Raw genomic sequence first — 18448 nt, 5'->3', positions numbered from 1 at the left:
AATTTCACACACGTAAGTCATACTATGAATCACTTATAGGAAAGATAGAATCATCAAATTCTACACTGACATTGGCCCACCCAGTAGCCATGGGAGCTAAATGCTATGTTTTTTAGTTGCCACGTAATTATCCGAAAAGTAATGTACTGTTAGACAATCTTACTCAAATTTCACTCTATTCAGCATTTCTAACTCAATCTGACCCATTAGTCTATGAGATACAAGAAAATATCATAGGACCAGCCGTTTAGACCGCTAAATACGGCGTCTTATGATACAATCCGTTTGTCGATATGACGTACCGTTAGCAGCAGTTAATCTGTAACTGAAGGTCTGCAATATTGTAAACATGCATATACTTTCCGTATGTCGATCTATTATATTCATTGATGTCGATCTGTAGCGATCGAGAAAGGGTGTGTCTGCTATTGTAATCAGTACTACCCACATCGACTTTCAGTGGCAGTAGGATGGGATCCTTCTCCAACCCCTTTGTATCTAGCATTAGTTATGAGGGACTACCATTGTAGATAATAATTCACTTCTCGATTTGACTGCCAGAAGTCAAGGGGACATGCAATTTTGTTCAAAACTCCCCTACCTGTTTGGGTTTGGCTGTAGGCAAGGGTGCCCGCCATTATACACACATGTACCCATCTAAAATGTGACTGGTAGTGGGCATAGTGGCCTACTATTTTAATGAAAACTCGCCAACTCGGTGTGACTGGCAGTAAGCTGGCTGGGAGTAAAAAAAGGGGCCTGTCATTATGACAACAGCTCAACTCAATTTTGACTGGCAGTAGGGAAGTTGTCTGCCATTATGATAAACGCTCCTCAAATGTAATCTGTCGGGAAGTAGTAAAGGGGGCCCGCCATTGTAACGAAAACTCCCCAAATCGATTGTGACCGCGCAGTTGGCAATGGGGTCTGCCATTATAATGTATACTTCCCAACTTGAATGTGAATGGCAGTAGGCAAGTGAGCCTGCCGTTATCATCACAACTTCGCAACTCACACTTCACACTGGAAACAACGTATGGGGACCTTCCCATGCTGTTTCTCGGATAACGCTAAGAGATATGCAATTTTAAAAATATTATTCACTGCATGTACAGTAATTTACTTCGATATCCGTATACAGTGTAGAATACCATAGCGAAGCACGGTACATTTGCTAATAATAATAATGCTATTTACCGTTACACTTGGGAGAGTAGGGGCACCAGATCCATAATAGACTATATCAAAATTGACCTCGAATTCAGATAATATATTGAAATGTTGGTCTACGGGAATGTTTCGATGATACAGACAATTATTTGCTCTGCAGTGAACTAAGTATCATCAGGCCTAAGGTAGCGAAATTCATGTCTGTCAACAGACGCGTACCCTAAAGTTAGAAGATCTCCGGAACGAAGAAATTAGACAGAAGTACATGGATATGATTAGTGAAATATTCCAAACACGAGACAGTCAGCAGGTTCAGGATTCAGAATGGGTGGCATACAGGGTTGCTAGTGTAGAAACAGCAAGGGATTGCCTAGGAACAACTTTGTGTAAAGATGGGGGGAAAGCAAATATATTGATGGAATTATGAAGTCAGGGAAGCTCAGAAGTACAAAAATGAAACACGAAAACATAAAAAGGAAGCATTTTCCGACCAAGACAGTTCTATATGACTGTCGCGAATTTCAAACAACACATCTCTTATGTGGTCCGTTGTGCCCATCCAGATGGGCAATGAGTGATTTGCCACAAGCTAATTCAAGTGCTCTTTAAGTGGCTAAGTTCTGGGCAGGAACTGTTTCAAGTCACTTGATGAACACATATTTGTGTACTTGTGTCCATTTCATTGTTTTAGAAAAAATCTGGTGAACTAATCATTTTAGATTCTAGTAAATTACTGTCCTGAGGGAAGAATAATGAAAATCTTCTTAATGTAAAGGAAATGTTGAAGTCCCGAACAATAGAGTTCATGAAGAGGAAACCAACCTCGAGGAAGTGGAAAGAATATTAAATACACTCCATTGCCATAAAAGAGCAGGATTATGAAGTATAGTGGGAAGGAAGGGATTAAATGGCTCACAGCGTAATAGAATCAATATCCAATGTGAGTGAAGTGGCTTCCTTCCAGTATTCTACGTAATACAGATCTTTGTCGCTGGTTAAAAGTGGAGCATTTTCTAATCAGACTCCCACAGACCAGAAGATGTTCTTAATCTTGGACATTGGCAGAAAGGGTCACCTTACTCCCCGGTGCGCAATCGGTGGAGAGTTTAGCGGAAGGTAGTTGCAAACCAGCAACAGGTTCCTCCCTCATTTTCACCAGTGGATGTGGTACTTTTCTCCAATCGACGATCTTCGGACGAAAGAGTCAGGCTTCTCGTTATGATTAATTACAGCACCATCTCAAAAGCTCTGGCGAATACTGCACATAAGTTGAAACTGATAATTCCAATATTATTCCATAGAAAATTTCATTTGCCTAAGTCTTACTACATCCATACCACTATCAAACATTAAGGAATCCTTAAAGATACACAAGTAGGTTATATACATTCTGTCGGAAGTTGAAAGGTGGTCATCATTGTAAATCGAAAGATGACTCAACAAAGTGTACAGCTTACCCCGCCTGTTGTACACGATGAAATGTTTGTCAAATTCAAGACGTCACAAGATTTCACAAGAATTTTCAATACTTCACAAGTCAAATCGCTTGCAATATTTTACAAGTCTTGAAAAGTCTTCAAAAGTCTTGAAAGTGAGCTAGAACATGTTCTAATCAATCAAATATTTGCTAAGTCTTTGACAGAATTGACCAATGGAATTCGTGTATTAACGGTGTGCGAATGCTGCTAGGCATAGTGAGATTGCCGGGACGGGAATTAAAACAACAAAAATGGCTTCTGTATGACCGGGGAATGTTGCGTGTGTATTAATTGCTAAGTATGAAGCACATCCCTGCCTATACTCAGTGGTCTCAGTAGCAAAGTCATCTCCGTACAGGCCATGAAGGCCTCTGGAGGGGTGGAAGGTAAAGGCTTCCACTATCCGTAACCTCGGGAATTGGTGAGGTAGAGTGGTTAGCTCTACGCCCGGCCTCAGGAATTAACCTGGTACTCATTTTTGGTGTAGGCTGAGTGAACCTCAGGGCCATGTGCACCTCCAAAAATGGAAATCCCATTTCTTAAATTTTACGACTTCCTGACGGGGATTCGAACCGCCTCGGTCAGGCAGCCCCTCTATTACCTTACGGTAACCTGCAATCTGTTTACCTTCCAGGGTTGTTTTTTCCCTCGGACTCAGTGAGGGATCCCACCTCTACCGTGGGTCGGGGGATACACCTGGCAAGAATGACCAGTACCTCGCCCAGGCGGCCTCACCTGCTATGCTGAATAGGGGCCTTATGGGGGGGGGAGGGAAGCTGGGAAGGGATGGACAAGGAAGAGGGAAGGAAGCGGCCGTGGCCTTAAGTTAGGTACCATCCCGGCATTTGCCTAGAGGAGAAGTGGGAAACCACGGAAAACTACTTTCAGGATGGCTGAGGTGGGAATCTAACCCACCTCCACTCAGTTGACTTCCCGAGGCTGAGTGGACCCCGTTCCAGCCATCGAACCACTTTTCGAATTTCGTGGCAGAGCAGGGAATCGAACCCGAGCCTCCGGGAATGGCAGCTAATCACGCTAACAACTACACCACAGAGGCGGACTGCTATCATTTTTATTTCATTAATGTTAGTAAATGCAATATAACATAACGCCTGCAAATGATGTTACGGCAGTTACATTGCAAAAATTATGTTGAAGATAACCACATTAATATTTTCCCCATCCATATTTTGGTTTATTGCACGTTTCTCTTCTTTTTTTTTCAAGACAGTTTCTCACTGCTAGTCTAAGAACCTAAAATGCTGTTTGCTTTTCTCCATGTAAAATTAAAATGCTATTAAACCTTGCCAATTTTTTTTTTTCAAATCTTGTCAAACCTTCAGCAATGTTGAACAATCTTTGACAAGATTTGACAACTTTCCTTGTAAAGTATTGAATTGAAAGAAAAATATGATGGTGTACTACTGGCGTCACACTAAAGATCCCCGATTCCTTTGCACTGTAGTATCCACTTAAAAGCCTCATCAGGTATTATATTTCCCAATCTGTATCAGTTCTTGTCTGAGAAGGCATTTTTGATACGCCTTCTTTTTATATTTACAAGACAAGCTGTCCTGACTACATCATTCCACTAAGATGGGCGTATTTCCCCATCTGTACTCACAATTGTTCCTAAATATGTATACATTTTCAGCCGCAGGCTGAGGATGATACGCGATGTGGTATGGGGCCTTTCCATCCTGCCTGGCTGCAGAAATTCGCCAGCAAGAAGAGCTACGTGTTCCTTCACGGTCTGATGGGGCTGAACCTTTTTGCTCTGTACAGCTATAACGTGGCGATCGTCAGCACACTGGAAAAGAGATTCAAGATTCCCAGCAGGACATCAGGTGAGGAAAGAAGTATGATAATTGTAGATATGATAATAAACTTTTTGGCTTTTGCAGTTTCGGAAAACTTTCCCAGAGAACTTTGCTCCGATTCTTCAAAAGAAAATTTTGTCTGTTCATGAGCAAGAGCTCTAACCATTTCAAAAAGGACACTGGCTATCAATCAAGTAATTCGTGGTTGTCCGGCTCCATGGCTAAATGGTTAGCATGCTGGCCTTTGGTCACAGGGGTCCTGGGTTCGATTCCCGGCAGGGTCGAGAATTTTAACCATCATTGGTTAATTTCTCTGGCACGGGGGCTGGGTGTATGTGTCGTCTTCATCATCATTTCATCCTCATCACGACTCTCAGGTCGCCTACAGACGACAAATCGTAAGACCTTCACCTGGCGAGCCTAACATGTCCTCGGACACTCCCGGCACTAAAAGCCATACGCCATTTCATTTCAATTCGTGGTTGACAGCCGTTAAGGATTTTGTCCTTTCACTATTTTTATTTCGTTTCAGTGTTTTCCGAATTCGTATTCTCCTCATGACTAGATGGTTTACTCTAGGCTATGTGCTAGTGATGTGCAATGCTCTCGCTCGAGACTGACGTCAAGGATCTCGAGACTCTCGCGAGAATCTTGAGGCCGATCACACGGTGTAGGATCTTACACCGTGGTACATCGTTAGGAATTATTGTGTGAAATAACGTTCTCATATGGAAACGTGTGTGCCGATAAATTTTGTCAAAAGTCTGGAAAAGTACTTCATGCTCAACTATGGACCCCTTAATACATTTAACGAAAGTGAAAACAGAATCACAGTATCTTAAACTGTTCACGACCTTTTTGAGGTGGACATCATAGCTGAATAACCCTGCATAATTTGTGAATAACTATACGTAGGATGTACTCCTACCTGGATACTAGAGGCGAGCATTATTCGAACTTGAGACGGGACAAGATGTGCCTTGCTGCATATGCAACCACCACAATGCATGATTGGAACATGTAATCTAAAAATGCCTTGAACTTGCTCCAATTCTTTCGACAGGATCGTGATGGACAATGCTCTCGAGACCAATTCTCATGTGCTGCGATTTGTGCGATGTCCCAGTAACTATGTTCAACTATGAAACCCTTAATACCATTAACGAAAGTGAAAACAAAACGCCATGATCTCAAACGGTTAACGATTTATTTGAGGTGGACATCTTAGCTCAATAACCCTGCATGTCAAGTCTGCCATCTGTCTTAATATGCGACATAAAAACTTTCCAGTCTGTCGAACACACAAAGTGTGTATTCTTTACAGGTATATTTACAGTGTTACAATATTCATATTGAAATTTCGTATATTTGACAGACTGGAAAATGTTTATGTTTCCTTTGATTAAGTCGACGCTGGACAATATGGCCTCCTTCTTATCTGTCTTAATAGTCGAGAACGAACTTAATGGTCACCGTTTCATTGTCAGTATCGTCACGAAGGCAGTGTCAGTACGTTAACAACATTTAATATTTAATATGGTCGAGAAAACAGTCATATGCATCTTGCCATTACAGGCTCGTTGCATAACACAGTATTATGTTTATATGCAAAAACGTTTCTTTGTTCTTAAAACTTCCAACATGGATTTAAAAAAAATATTTTCCTTTGTTATAAAACCTTCAATACAAAAATATCCATTTAAGGGTTAAAAAATAAATGGCGCATTACAAGGAAGCAGGTTCTAGATATGTACAAATGGACTACCCATCAATGGATAAATTTCCTCCCCACGCAATCCTACAGGCCCATGGTTTCGGCATCGATCATTGATGATGATGATGCTTGTTGTTTAAAGGGGCCTAACATCGAGGTCATCGGCCCCTAATGTTACGAAATGTTATGACAAATTAAAAGTCCTAAATCCTCCACTGACCAGAATTCAAAGCGTGAGGACGAAGAATGAATGGATATGAATTTAAAACGATCAGTGGAACCGATCCACAGAGCCTCACATGCACAGAAGCTGGCACAAAACAATAGTATTACCGACCAAAGGACTGCTTCTGTAGCACGATGCTGAATCGATTATGCTTGTAGTCGAAGCGTGTCCAAAATTCAGGTCATCGGCCCCTCGTAATGGTACTTATCGCTAGGAAAGTAGAACCATACTACTTGTCATTTGGCGGTACTGATCAAAAATAGCGTAGACTCGCGGTATTCCACACATTATAGTACTATTCACAGGTAGTGTAATGCGCTCATGCAACACAGACCTATGGTGTTTCGCACATTGCGGCGCTATTTAGAGGCAACGCAAACCTATAATAAAGGCAACGAAAACCTATGGCGCCCCTCACATAAGTTGACTAACCACAGAGACCCCAACTATTCCGTGGTATTCCTCACATAGTAGGAACTAAGCATAGGCAAGGAAGATCCATGGTGTCGCTCATCCCATGGTGTTGCTAATATATAGGGGAACGATTCACAGGTACTGTAAGACCCTCATCCTGATTCACACACTGTCGCTACTAATCACACCGAGCTCGATAGCTGTAATCGCTTAAGTGCGGCCAGTATCCAGTAATCGGGAGATAGTGGTTTCGAACCTCACTGTCGGCAACCCTGGAAATGGTTTTCCGTGGTTTCCCATTTTCACACCAGGCAAATGCTGGGGCTGTACCTTAATTAAGGCCACGGCCGCTTCCTTCCCACTCCTAGGCCTCTCCTGTCCCATCGTCGCCATAAAACCTATCTGTGTCGGTGCGACGTAAAGCAAATAGCTACTAATCACAAACCTAGTGCGTACCTAACATAGTAGTACTCCGCGCAAGTAAATGCGACCCATGGTGTTCCCTGCATGATGGTACTAATTACAAGTAGTCTCATGGTTCTAATTTGATCATCCCTTGGTCACCCCTTTTAGTCACCTCTTACGACAGTCAGGGGATACCGTGGGTGTATTCTTCGTCTGCGACTCCCATCCACAGGGGGTTGTGTGTTTGGTCCGCTAGAGGTATTTCATTTCCCTCAAGTCCGCCGGCACTATCCGCCACCTGGGAGTATCACCTCTCCCACTGCTACGCCAGCGTAGTAGGTTCGTGGCATCGAGCATTAAGAGCACGTGAGTACTAATTAACTGAACCCGAAGCATATACAGTACTTACTGGAGATGATACTGCTTGGACTAAACGGTAAGAGTCCTTGCAGGGTTCTGCTATATATCCCAAACTGAAATTCTTCCCTCACGCCTACTGGCATATACATTCTGCTTCTTTATGTACCGTAGTTTACTTTAGATCCATTGTTTCAGTATTATATTACGAAGGCGCTTCAGAAAATAAGGTAAGAAGAGCTCGCGCGGAGAAACTTTATTTTACGGGGAGATATAAGGACACTCAGGTGTCCGACACCTTAGTTGAATGGTCAGTGTTCAGGTCTTCAGTTCTGAGAGTCCCGGGTTCGATTCCCAGCCTAGTCGGGGCTTTTTAATCGCGTATGATTAGTTCTTCTGGGTCGGGAATTGGGTCTTTGTGTCTGTCCCAACACTCTCCTCTTCATATCACACTACATAACACATTACCAACCACCACAGAAACACGTAGTAGTGAATACACCCCTACACATAGGGTTGTATACAAACTCAGGCATTTTAGATAACACGTTCAACTCATACGTTGTGGTGGTTGCATATGCAGCAAGGCACACCTTGTCCCGTCTCAAGTTCAAATAACGCTCGTCTCTAGTATTCAGGTAGGAGTACATCCCGTCTACAGTTCTTCACACACTATGCAGGGTTATTCAGCTAAGATGTCTACCTCAAATAACTCGTGAACCGTTCAAGATACTGACATTCTGTTTTCACTTTCGTTAATGGTATTAAGCGGTTCATAGTTGAGATCTGCAGTACTTTTCCAGTCTTTTGAAAAAATTTCTCGGCACACACGTTTCCATACGAGAACGTTATTTCACGCAATAATTGCTTACAATATACTATCAATCTTACACTCGTGGATAGGATTAACTCCTACCTGGATACCAGATGTGAGCATTCTTCGAATTGAGACGGGACAAGATGTGCCTTGCTGCAAAATAAGGCCACATCCACGTGTGCGACACAGTTCACACCCGCGATACCACAGGTGTTCGAACATCAGGATAATAAGATGATACAAGGATACACATTAATAGAGCACTATTCAACATTGTCACCATTCTTAAGGATCCAGAAAAATGTAGACACTCTTTAATAGTCAATATTAATGGAACAAAGTAACATACCGTTAGAATTCTTGCACGGGGTGCGGGGAGGTTATTTTATGTGTTCAAAGTGACCCCTATTAGCAGCCAAACAACGTCGATGCCGCTAAACGGCTGACCAAACTACGGCTGTCAGTGTTGCCGATGTGATAGCCGCAAAGGACGCTTCGTTTTCTCGTAGCTCGTTCAGTGTAGCTGCTGGCTTCTGCCGACAAACTTCATTTTTCAAGTTCCCCCATAGATGTAAGGTATGGAGACCATGGTGGGTACTCAACAGTTCCTCTTCTACCTATCCATCGTCTAGGTAGAGTTTCATCCAAGTAGGCTCTGACATCTCTGTGGTAGTGAGGTGGAGCGCCATCTTGCTGTAGGGAAAAATCTTTCATTTCCAAACACCCCACGGATGGCAGGTTAAATCGATGTTTCCAACATATGAAGATACACCCCACCAGTTACGGTACCTTCACAAAAGAATGGACGAATCAAACCGCGCGATGACAGACCATACCACACATTAACACCGGGTGGATTAACATGCTTGTCCACGTGAACGTGAAGATTTTCAAGAACCCAGTACACGCAGTTGTGGCGGTTTACAGTACCGTTCAGCATGAATTGTCCGTCGTCACACCAGATAACTATCCCAGCTAACTGTTCATCCTCGCGAATCCTGCCTTCAAACTACTCCATCCTTCGATCCGGGTCGTCCTCGTTCATAGCGTGCAGCGACCTTGGAATGTACACTTTCCACTTTGCAGCCTTCAAAATTTGTCGTACGGTTGATAGGCTTACCCCGATTCACGGATTTTTGAGGTGACCTAGTAAAATGTTGCAACATAACAGCGCTGGAGGCTGGACTTGTTGATGTTTATGGTCGGCCAGACCTTTTCTCATGCACATCCTGAAACAGTACAGTCGGCTTCAAATTTATCCCGAATACGGTAAATTGTCGTACATGTTGGTGATAGAGTTTCGTACACATTTCGCCATTGCCGTTGTACCTCCATCATGTTTTCGCAGTTCCAGTAGCACTTCAGTACGGCCTTGCGTTGCGCAAACCACAATCTTACTTCATTCATTGCTGCACTGTCATCTGCTGAAAAACGCGTGCCAAGATTGCCACGCCATTCACGTGACTTTTATCACCTGTTGAGAAAACAATGTATTACGCTACCGTGCAAGAATTGCAACGATGTCATTTTTTTCCAAGGATATCAACTATCAAAGAGTGTCTACATTTTTCTGAACTCCTCTGTACATGCTGTAACAGAAAGTTATGGTCAAACTTTCAGGGCATATTCCTCACACATAGAAGAAGAAAATATGTTAAATGAACATGGATCCAGAAACGCGTATTGCCATGTCAGAACTCGTTTTCTACAACTCTACATTAATCCGGGGAAACACACAGGAACAAAACAAACCAACCTGACACATGATACATGCATCAGGGATACATCAACGCATATGGCATTGAAAACGATGGTGAGTTGATGAATATATCAAAGCTAACGGAAAAATGATTTTCATGTAGTGTGCTGGTACTTTCTGTTCCTGTGTGTTTCCCATGATTGATGTAGAGTCCTATAACATGAGTTGTAACATGGAAATAAACCGTTTTCGGACCTATGTCTATATATTTTCTTCTTCTACGTGTGAGGAATGTGCCCTGAAAATGTTGCCATATCTTATTCTTACACTACGAATATGAGTTTTGTTCGAGAACCAAGGTCACTGTTAGAAAATTTACCCTCTCTTTCTCTCCTAAAATCCATACAACTTGAATAACAAATTCCTCAGTTTTCGGTTCTCTCGGAAGAACAAGCGTTTTCCTAAAACAGCTTTGCCCTTATTGAAGTAAGCACATTTATTTACTTAAGAATAGCTCTGGCTGGCCCCGTGTGCTGGGAGTAACGAGCCTACGTTTTACTCGAACGTCTGGGCTCGATTCCCGACCAGGTCTGAGAATTTTAGCTGGATTTGAGCGGCTGGTTTAAGTTCTTCTCAGCCTACGTGAGAAACGGAGGAGCTGTCCGACAGTGAGAAAGCAGTCCCGATACACAGGGTGTATCCGTGATGGTGTTACAAACTTTCAGGAATGATGGAGGACGGCAAATGGGTCGATTTGAGATAAGGAACCCTAGTTCGAAAACACTCGAGTCAAAAGTTATTAATAATCCAGGTTGTTCTTTTTTTGTTATTTACTTTACGTCGCACCGACACAGATATGTCTTATGGCGACGATGGGATAGGAAAGGCATAGGAATGGGAAAGAAGCGACTGTGGCCGTAATTAAGGTACAGCCCCAGCATTTGCCTGGTATGAAAATGGGAACCCACGCAAAACCATCTTCAGGGCTGCCGACAGTGGGGCTCGAACCCACTATCTCCCTATTACTGGATACTGGCCGCACTTAAGCGACTGCAGCTATCGAGCTCGGTAAATCCAAGTTGTTTAACGTTCGTCCGTTCTTAACAGACGCCGGGTTGTCGTTGTTTCCGACCACCCTGTATGTGTGTACGTACTGTTTAATTATTGTTTATTTGGTCATGTATTGGGTCTTCAGCCAGAAGGCTGGCTGTATCCCCAACAGATCAACATCTGCTGTCGCAAAAGGCCTGAGTAATTCTAGTTACAATGTGAGTAATCCATCAATATTCTTCTCCAGTGCTGTGTGGGGCTCGTAGTAAACTCCGCCATGGTTGGGTATGTTTTTAAGAATTCTAAATATTCCGCAAGGGGTTCGATAACGCAAAACCTTGAGATAGGTTCATCTAGGTACGACTCTTCAATAATTGTGCGAGATGTTATGTGGTGAAATTCATTTTGCTGTCTGCTCACAGAATGACGTACAAATAAACAACGTCCACTTACACCGCCGTCTACCTAAGTAAATCAAACTCCATGGCACTACAGACCTTGAAGAGCCTTGGCCTACCAAGCGACCGCTGCTCAGTCCGAAGGCCTGCAGATTACGAGGTGTCGTGTGGTGAGCACGACGGATCCTCTCCTGCCTAAATAATCATTATCATCATCTGTTTACCCTCCAGGTTCGGTTTTTCCCACGGACTCAGCGAGGGATCCCACCTCTACCGCCTCAAGGGCAGCGTCCTGGAGCTTCAGACTTTTGGTCAGGGGATACAACTGGGGAGAATGACCAGTACCTCGCCCAGGCGGCCTCACCTGCTGTGCTGAACAGGGGCCTTGTGGAGGGATGGGAAGATTGGAAGGGATAGGCAAGGAAGAGGGAAGGAAGCGGCCGTGGCCTTAAGTTAGGTACCATCCCGGCGTTCGCCTGGAGGAGAAGTGGGAAACCACGGAAAACCACTTCCAGGATGGCTGAGGAGGGAATCGAACCCACCTCTACTCAGTTGACCTCCCGAGGCTGAGTGGACCCCGTTCCAGCCCTCGTACCACTTTTCAAATTTCGTGGCAGAGCCGGGAATCGAACCCGGGCCTCCAGGGGTGGCAGCTAATCACACTAACCACTACACCACAGACTGCCTAAATAATACTTCTGTTAATTCTGTAAGAATCCTGTGATGACTATATTCACTTGAAGTGTATATTTCCCCAGATTCCCCCTTTCCACTACAATGTGGGGACACGGAAACATGGAAGGAGACGACTAACGCCTTTGAGTCATTTCATGTATCATTCTACCACAGCCACCCTAACATGTCTGTTTTCACAGACACATTATTGGAGTTTCAAATGCATATTTAGGATTATGTATTAAAAGAAGGAAAATACAGTAGAATGAACGAACAACAATGCACATTAGCTGAAAGCGGACAGAATAGTGAACCGTAAAGAATTTACTTTATTTATTAAAAAGCTCACTAATGCACGATCCCACCGAGTCAGTAAATGCAAAACCTTACATTCATCTACAGCAGGGCCTCTCAAACGCCCAAAATCTCACGCGTGCAAATCGAAGTGCAGAGACTCCGTGCACTGTGCATCGGTCCGACTCGGCTCAACTTGGCTTGTCTCGGATGGTGTAGTGCGCTGAGAGCGACGAAGCGTTCGGTGATAGACGGCTTGTTTATCAGTGAAACAGATAAGCGCAAGACAGCATTATAACAATCGAGCAACCTGTTTCGAAGAAAGAAAAACTTCCGAAAGTCCATTTTAATCGAACTGGGAACGTTCGTATTTTTTGTCAGTCGTGACGATAAAGCCAAATGCTTAATCCGTGGGACAATAATAATGTGATTAATTAATCAAAAAGATCTATTTTCCAATACAAAGGCTTTGCTCAAATTCTACGAGAATTTGTCGAGGGAAGATTTTCCTAAGCTGCATCGAGAAGCAGCTAATATTATTTCTATGTTTGGTTCCAGATGCACATGTGAAAGGTATTTTTCCTGTTTTGACTTGTACGAAAACTATATTGCGTGCGAGTAGGCCTATTTCTGATTGTAATTTAAAGAAGGCTCTCAGAATTGCTGTTAACCGGTCCCTTGTTCCAGGCATAACTGGTATCATTGCAAAGATAAATAAAAAGAAGAGCTAGAGAAGATAAACTGTCTACTCAAAACAAATTGAAAAAATAGTGTTTTAACACCGGTAACATTATCCCATACTTTGTACAACAGTGTCACACAAACATTTCGCAGTGCGGGGAGATTCAGCAGGGAAGGTGGAGAAGGCGAAGACAGGCCGAACGGGTGAGACAGGTGTAGGGGAAGTGGAGTGGGGGTTTGCACTCTGGTCAACCTAGTGAAGTCGTCTCTTGCACCTTGCGCCGTGCAGTGCACGGCGCATGCACCCTGAGAGGCCCTGATCTACAGAGTCACAACACTCTTGCAACAAAATTAGAGTAAGAATATAATAATTCTCCTATTTATTATACGGTTATAACGTAATATTTAAATCACGAACACAGGTTGGCCCATGTGAACTCTAATCTATATATATATAAAATAGCTTGTCCTGACTGACTGACTGATTTATCATCGCCGAGCCAAAACTACTGGACATAAAGAAATGAAATTTTGGGGATATATTCATGTTATGATGTAGGTGCTCGCTAAGAGAGGATTTTTGGATATTCCTTCGGTAAGTGGGTGAAAATGGGGGTGAAATTTTAAAATGAGTGTATCTATATCTCAAAACTTTAAAAGTTTACAGATGTAAAAATTGGTATTTAGAATCTTCTTTAAAAATAAGGAAACACGTATTTTTTTGTTTTCAGAAAATCCCAATATGAGGGATGAAAAAGGGTGAAAATGGAGGAAAATGGGTTGAATGCCTTTAATCAGGATACCGGTACTTATATCTCTGAAACTGAAGATATTACAGACCTGAAAATTGGTACTTTTGATCTCTTTTAAAAATAAAGAAGCACGTATTTTTTTGTTTTTGTAAAATACAATTAATGGGAGGGTGAAAAGGGGATGAATTTTTAAAATGAGTGACTCTATATCTCCAAACTTTTAAAGTTTGCAGATGTAAAAATTGGTATTTAGAATCTTCATTAAAAATAAAGAAACACGTATTTCTTTGTTTTCGGAAAATCGCAATAGGAGGAGTGAAAAGGGGTGAAAAATGGGTTGAATGCCTTTAATGAGGCTACTTATATCTCAGAAACTGAAGATATTATAGACCTGAAAATTGGTGTTCGGGATCTCTTTTAAAAATGAAGAAACACGTATTTTTTGTTTTTCTGGAAAACCCAATTAAGGGGGGTGAAAAGGGGGTAATATTTTAAAATGACTGTATCTATATCTCAAAACATTTAAAGGTTATAGATGTAAAAATTGGTATTTAGAATCTCCATTAAAAATAAAGAAACACTTATATTTTGTTTTCGGAAAATCGTAATAGGAAGGGTGGTAAAGGTTGAAAAACGGGTCGAATGCATTTCATGAGTCTACTTATATTTCAGAACCTGAAGATATTACAGACCTGAAAATTGGTGTTTGGGATCTCCTTAAAAAATAAAGAAACACGTATTTTTCTTTTTGTGGAAAATCCAATTAATGGGGGGGGGGAAGGAAAATGGGGTGATTTTTTAAAATGAGTGTATCTATATCTCAAAACTTTTTAAGTTTATAGATGTAAAAATTGGAATTTAGAATCTCCTTTAAAAATAAAGAAACATGTATTCTTTTGTTTTCGGAAAATCCCAATAGGAAGGGTGTAAAAGGGTGAATAATGGGTTGAATGCCTTTCATGAGGCTACTTATATTTCAGAACCTGAAGATATTACAGACCTGAAAATTGGTATTTTGGATCTACTTTAAAAGTAAAGAAACACATATTTTTTCGTTTTTGGAAAATCCAAATATTGGGGGGTGAATTTTTTAAAATGAGTGTGTCTAAATCTTAAAGTTTTAAAATTTACAGATGTAAAAATTGGTAGTTAGAATCTCCTCTAAAAATTAAGGAACACGTATTTTTTGTTTCCTGAAAATCCTAATAGGAGGGGTGTAAAAGGGGGAAAAATGGGTTGAATGCCTTAATTGAGGATACACATATCTCAGAAACGAAAGATATTACAGAACTGATAATTTGCATATGGGATCTCCTTTAAAAATAAAGAAACACGTATTTTTTAGTTTTTGGAAAAGCCAATTAATGGCGGTTAAACAGGAGTGACAAATTGGGGTGAATTTTTTGAAAGACTGTATCTACAGAATATCTTGGAAACGTAAAATGTTACAGAGTAAAGAGTGAGTGTAAATCTCCTGTAAATGTAAAGAAATATAGGTGATTTGTTTTGGAAACTTCACTTAAGGGGAACTCAAAAGGGGTGAAATTTTAAAATGAGAATTTTTACAGTATATCTAAAAAAAACTTAACATGTTACAGAAGTGAAAATTGGTATTTTTTATCTCTATTAAGCATAAAGAAACGTGTACTTTTAGTTATCGGAAATACCACTTGGGTGGAGGGGGGGTAAAAGTGACTGAAAATGGTGATGAATTATTTTAATTAGGCTACTGATATCTCAAAAATGAAGATGTTACAGACGTGAAATTTGATATTTGCAATCTGCTTTAAAAGTAAAGAAACACGTATTCTCGAAAAATCCAATGAAGGGGGGGGGTTGAAAGAATTGAAAAATTAATTGACTGAATTGTATGAGAATACATACATCTAATAAAAACTAAAGTTGTTACAGACGTGAAAATTCTTATTTGGACCTCCTTTAAAAACAAAGAAGAACGCGTTTTGGTGGGGAAACCATCTTGGAGGGCGGGAGTGTAAAGGAGTTGAATTCCTTTCATGAGGACACATAAATCGAAAACTGAAGAAGTTAGAGTCGTAATAATTGGTATTTAGAAGATCCTTTACTATTAAAGAAACAAGTATTATTTGCGGGAAAATTCATTTAAAAGGGGGGGGGGGAATTATTGCGAAATGAAGTGAAAAAAGTGAATTTTTTTAATCTCAAAACTGAAGGTAATAGACGTGAACATTGGTGTTTTTAATCTCCCTTAAACATAAAGAAACAAGCATTCTTTTAATTTTTTGGTGGGGGGGGGGGCTGGCGGTAAATAAACTTAACGGCGGTGGGGTGTAGAAGGAGGTGAGACCAATTGATTTTACTGTTATTAATGTACTTATAAGGATCCTCCGTTGCTCAGGCGGCAGCGCGCCGGCCTCTCACAGCTGGGTTCCGTGGTTCAAATCCCGGTCACTCCATGTGGCATTCGTGCTGGACAAAACGGGGGTGCGACAGGTTTTTCTCCGGATACTCCGGTTTTCCCTGTCATCAGCCATTCCAGCAACACATAATAGTAATAATAATAATAATAATAATAATATTCCGGACCGTCGTCAAATGTGCGGACCGCGCTGGAAACGGCTCCTGGACGGGTAATGACTAAGAATGCAGTCCGGCCGCGGGTTCAGTGCCGCCAAGGCACCCAATATGACACCACGCCGGATCTCCTGAAGGATTTTATCCGTATTAAAAATATTATAGGAAAAGATGGCAAAGATTTACGGACCCAACTGACCGGGAGGAATACCTGAGCCTAGCCCGGGAAGTACGAAATCGATTGCTGGAAAGGAAGATTTAAAAGTGGGAGGAAACGTGCCGTAAAATCATAGAAAACCAGTCAGATCGGGAATTTTGGTGGATTCTCGCAGAAAACGAGTCAGATCGCGAATTTCGGCGGATTATATATCTAATACAATAAGCATTCAATTATAAATTTCAGTATAATACCGTAGCGAAGCACGGGTATCTTGCTAGTAGTATATACAAGCGGTACTACCCCAGAGTGTGTATAGGAGGGTCAGTACGAATAGAAATTTATAAAGTAACGACTTGCGTTGCATCAGATGTTCCTTCACTTCGTTGCGCTAGATGGATAGGCATCAACTTGATGTGGCTTAATTCGGTATAGTCCGTTTAAATATGTTTAAAACAGTGTATTCATTCCTGTGCTGTTTCAGGAATGTGCATTCTGTTTACTGACGGATAACTGTATTTATGTGCGATATGTATTTGATGCAAAGTAAGATATAGCATTATTTGTTTTGAAAGAAATCTGTGTCGATGCGACGTAAAGCAACTAGCAAAAATATTCTTGTTCCTTCCAGGTATTATCATGACAGGTCTGGATATCGGAATTGCTCTCTCTTCTATCGGAATGGGTTATGCCAGTACTCATTTTCGCATGCCCCGCTTGATAGCACTCGGAGCTCTCTTCACCAGCCTCGCCTGCTTTGTGGGAGTGTTGCCACATATCATCTATGGACCAGGACAAGACGCTTTGGAGCTTACAGAGGAGTTTGGTGATGGTCAAATGCTCCTCAATATTACTGAAGGTGAGACTAACTCTAGAGTATACTGGACCTGAATGCTACAACCGCTCGGTCATGGGTTTGTTATCCAAAATAGCGAACTCAGCCTTGGCTGAATTGATGGCATTCCAGGGTGTTTAAATGTGAAAACTCCAGATCACTGGTTTCTGGCGTGAGACAAAATTCAGACATTTCGGTTTCTTTTTAAAAATATTTTCTCTTTAATCTGCTTTACGTCGCACCGACACTGGTAGGGCCTATGTCTTAGGACGACGATGGGATACGAAAGGACTAGGAGAGGGAAGGAAGCGACCGTGGCCTTAATTAAGGAACAACCTCAGCATTTGCCTGGTGTGAAATGGGAAAAACCGAGCTCGATAACTGCAGCCGCTTAAGTGCGGCCAGTATCCAGTATTCGGGAGATAGTGGGTTCGAATCCCACTGTCGGCAGCCCTGAAGATGGTTTTCCATGGTTTCCCATTTTCACACCAGACAAATGCTGGGGATGTACCTTAATTAAAGCCACGGCCGCTTCCTTCCCGTTCCTAGCCCTTTCCTGTCCCATCGTCGCCATAAGACGTACCTGTGTCGGTGCAATGTAAAGCAACTTATGAAAAAATGGAAAACGACTGAAAACCATCTTCAGGGCTGCCGACAGTGGGGTTCGGACCACCATCTCCCGATTGCAAGCTGATAGCTACGTGGCCCAAACCGTACAGCCACTTGCTCGATCGGCTTCTTTTAAAATCTGTAGCAATTGAAGGGAGGCTATAGGCTGATTGAAGTGTAATGGACTAGTACGACTTGGAAACAATTCTCCAACCCACGGGTAAAAAACGGAAATATCGAGCTCTATTATTATTATTATTATTATTATTATTAATGATATGACTTGTGAGGCGTGGCTGTTAAGTTGTTTACATCTATTAGCTTATTATTATTTATGTAGCTAT

General features: G+C 41.8%; 1 protein-coding gene across 1 annotated transcript in view; it reads left to right on the top strand.

Annotated features, from left to right (window-relative positions):
* LOC136877796 (solute carrier organic anion transporter family member 74D) overlaps positions 1–18448 on the top strand; it is a 134653-nt gene that overhangs the window by 19334 nt on the left and 96871 nt on the right. The window contains exons 3-4 of the mRNA XM_068228748.1: positions 4303–4495; positions 17292–17519. Coding sequence (XP_068084849.1) covers positions 4303–4495; positions 17292–17519 — 421 coding nt within the window. The remainder of the gene's footprint in view (positions 1–4302; positions 4496–17291; positions 17520–18448) is intronic.

Source organism: Anabrus simplex, chromosome 7, assembly GCF_040414725.1.
Source record: "Anabrus simplex isolate iqAnaSimp1 chromosome 7, ASM4041472v1, whole genome shotgun sequence".
Taxonomy (NCBI): Eukaryota; Metazoa; Arthropoda; class Insecta; order Orthoptera; family Tettigoniidae; genus Anabrus; species Anabrus simplex.
This window is presented reverse-complemented; position numbering and strand designations above follow the sequence as displayed.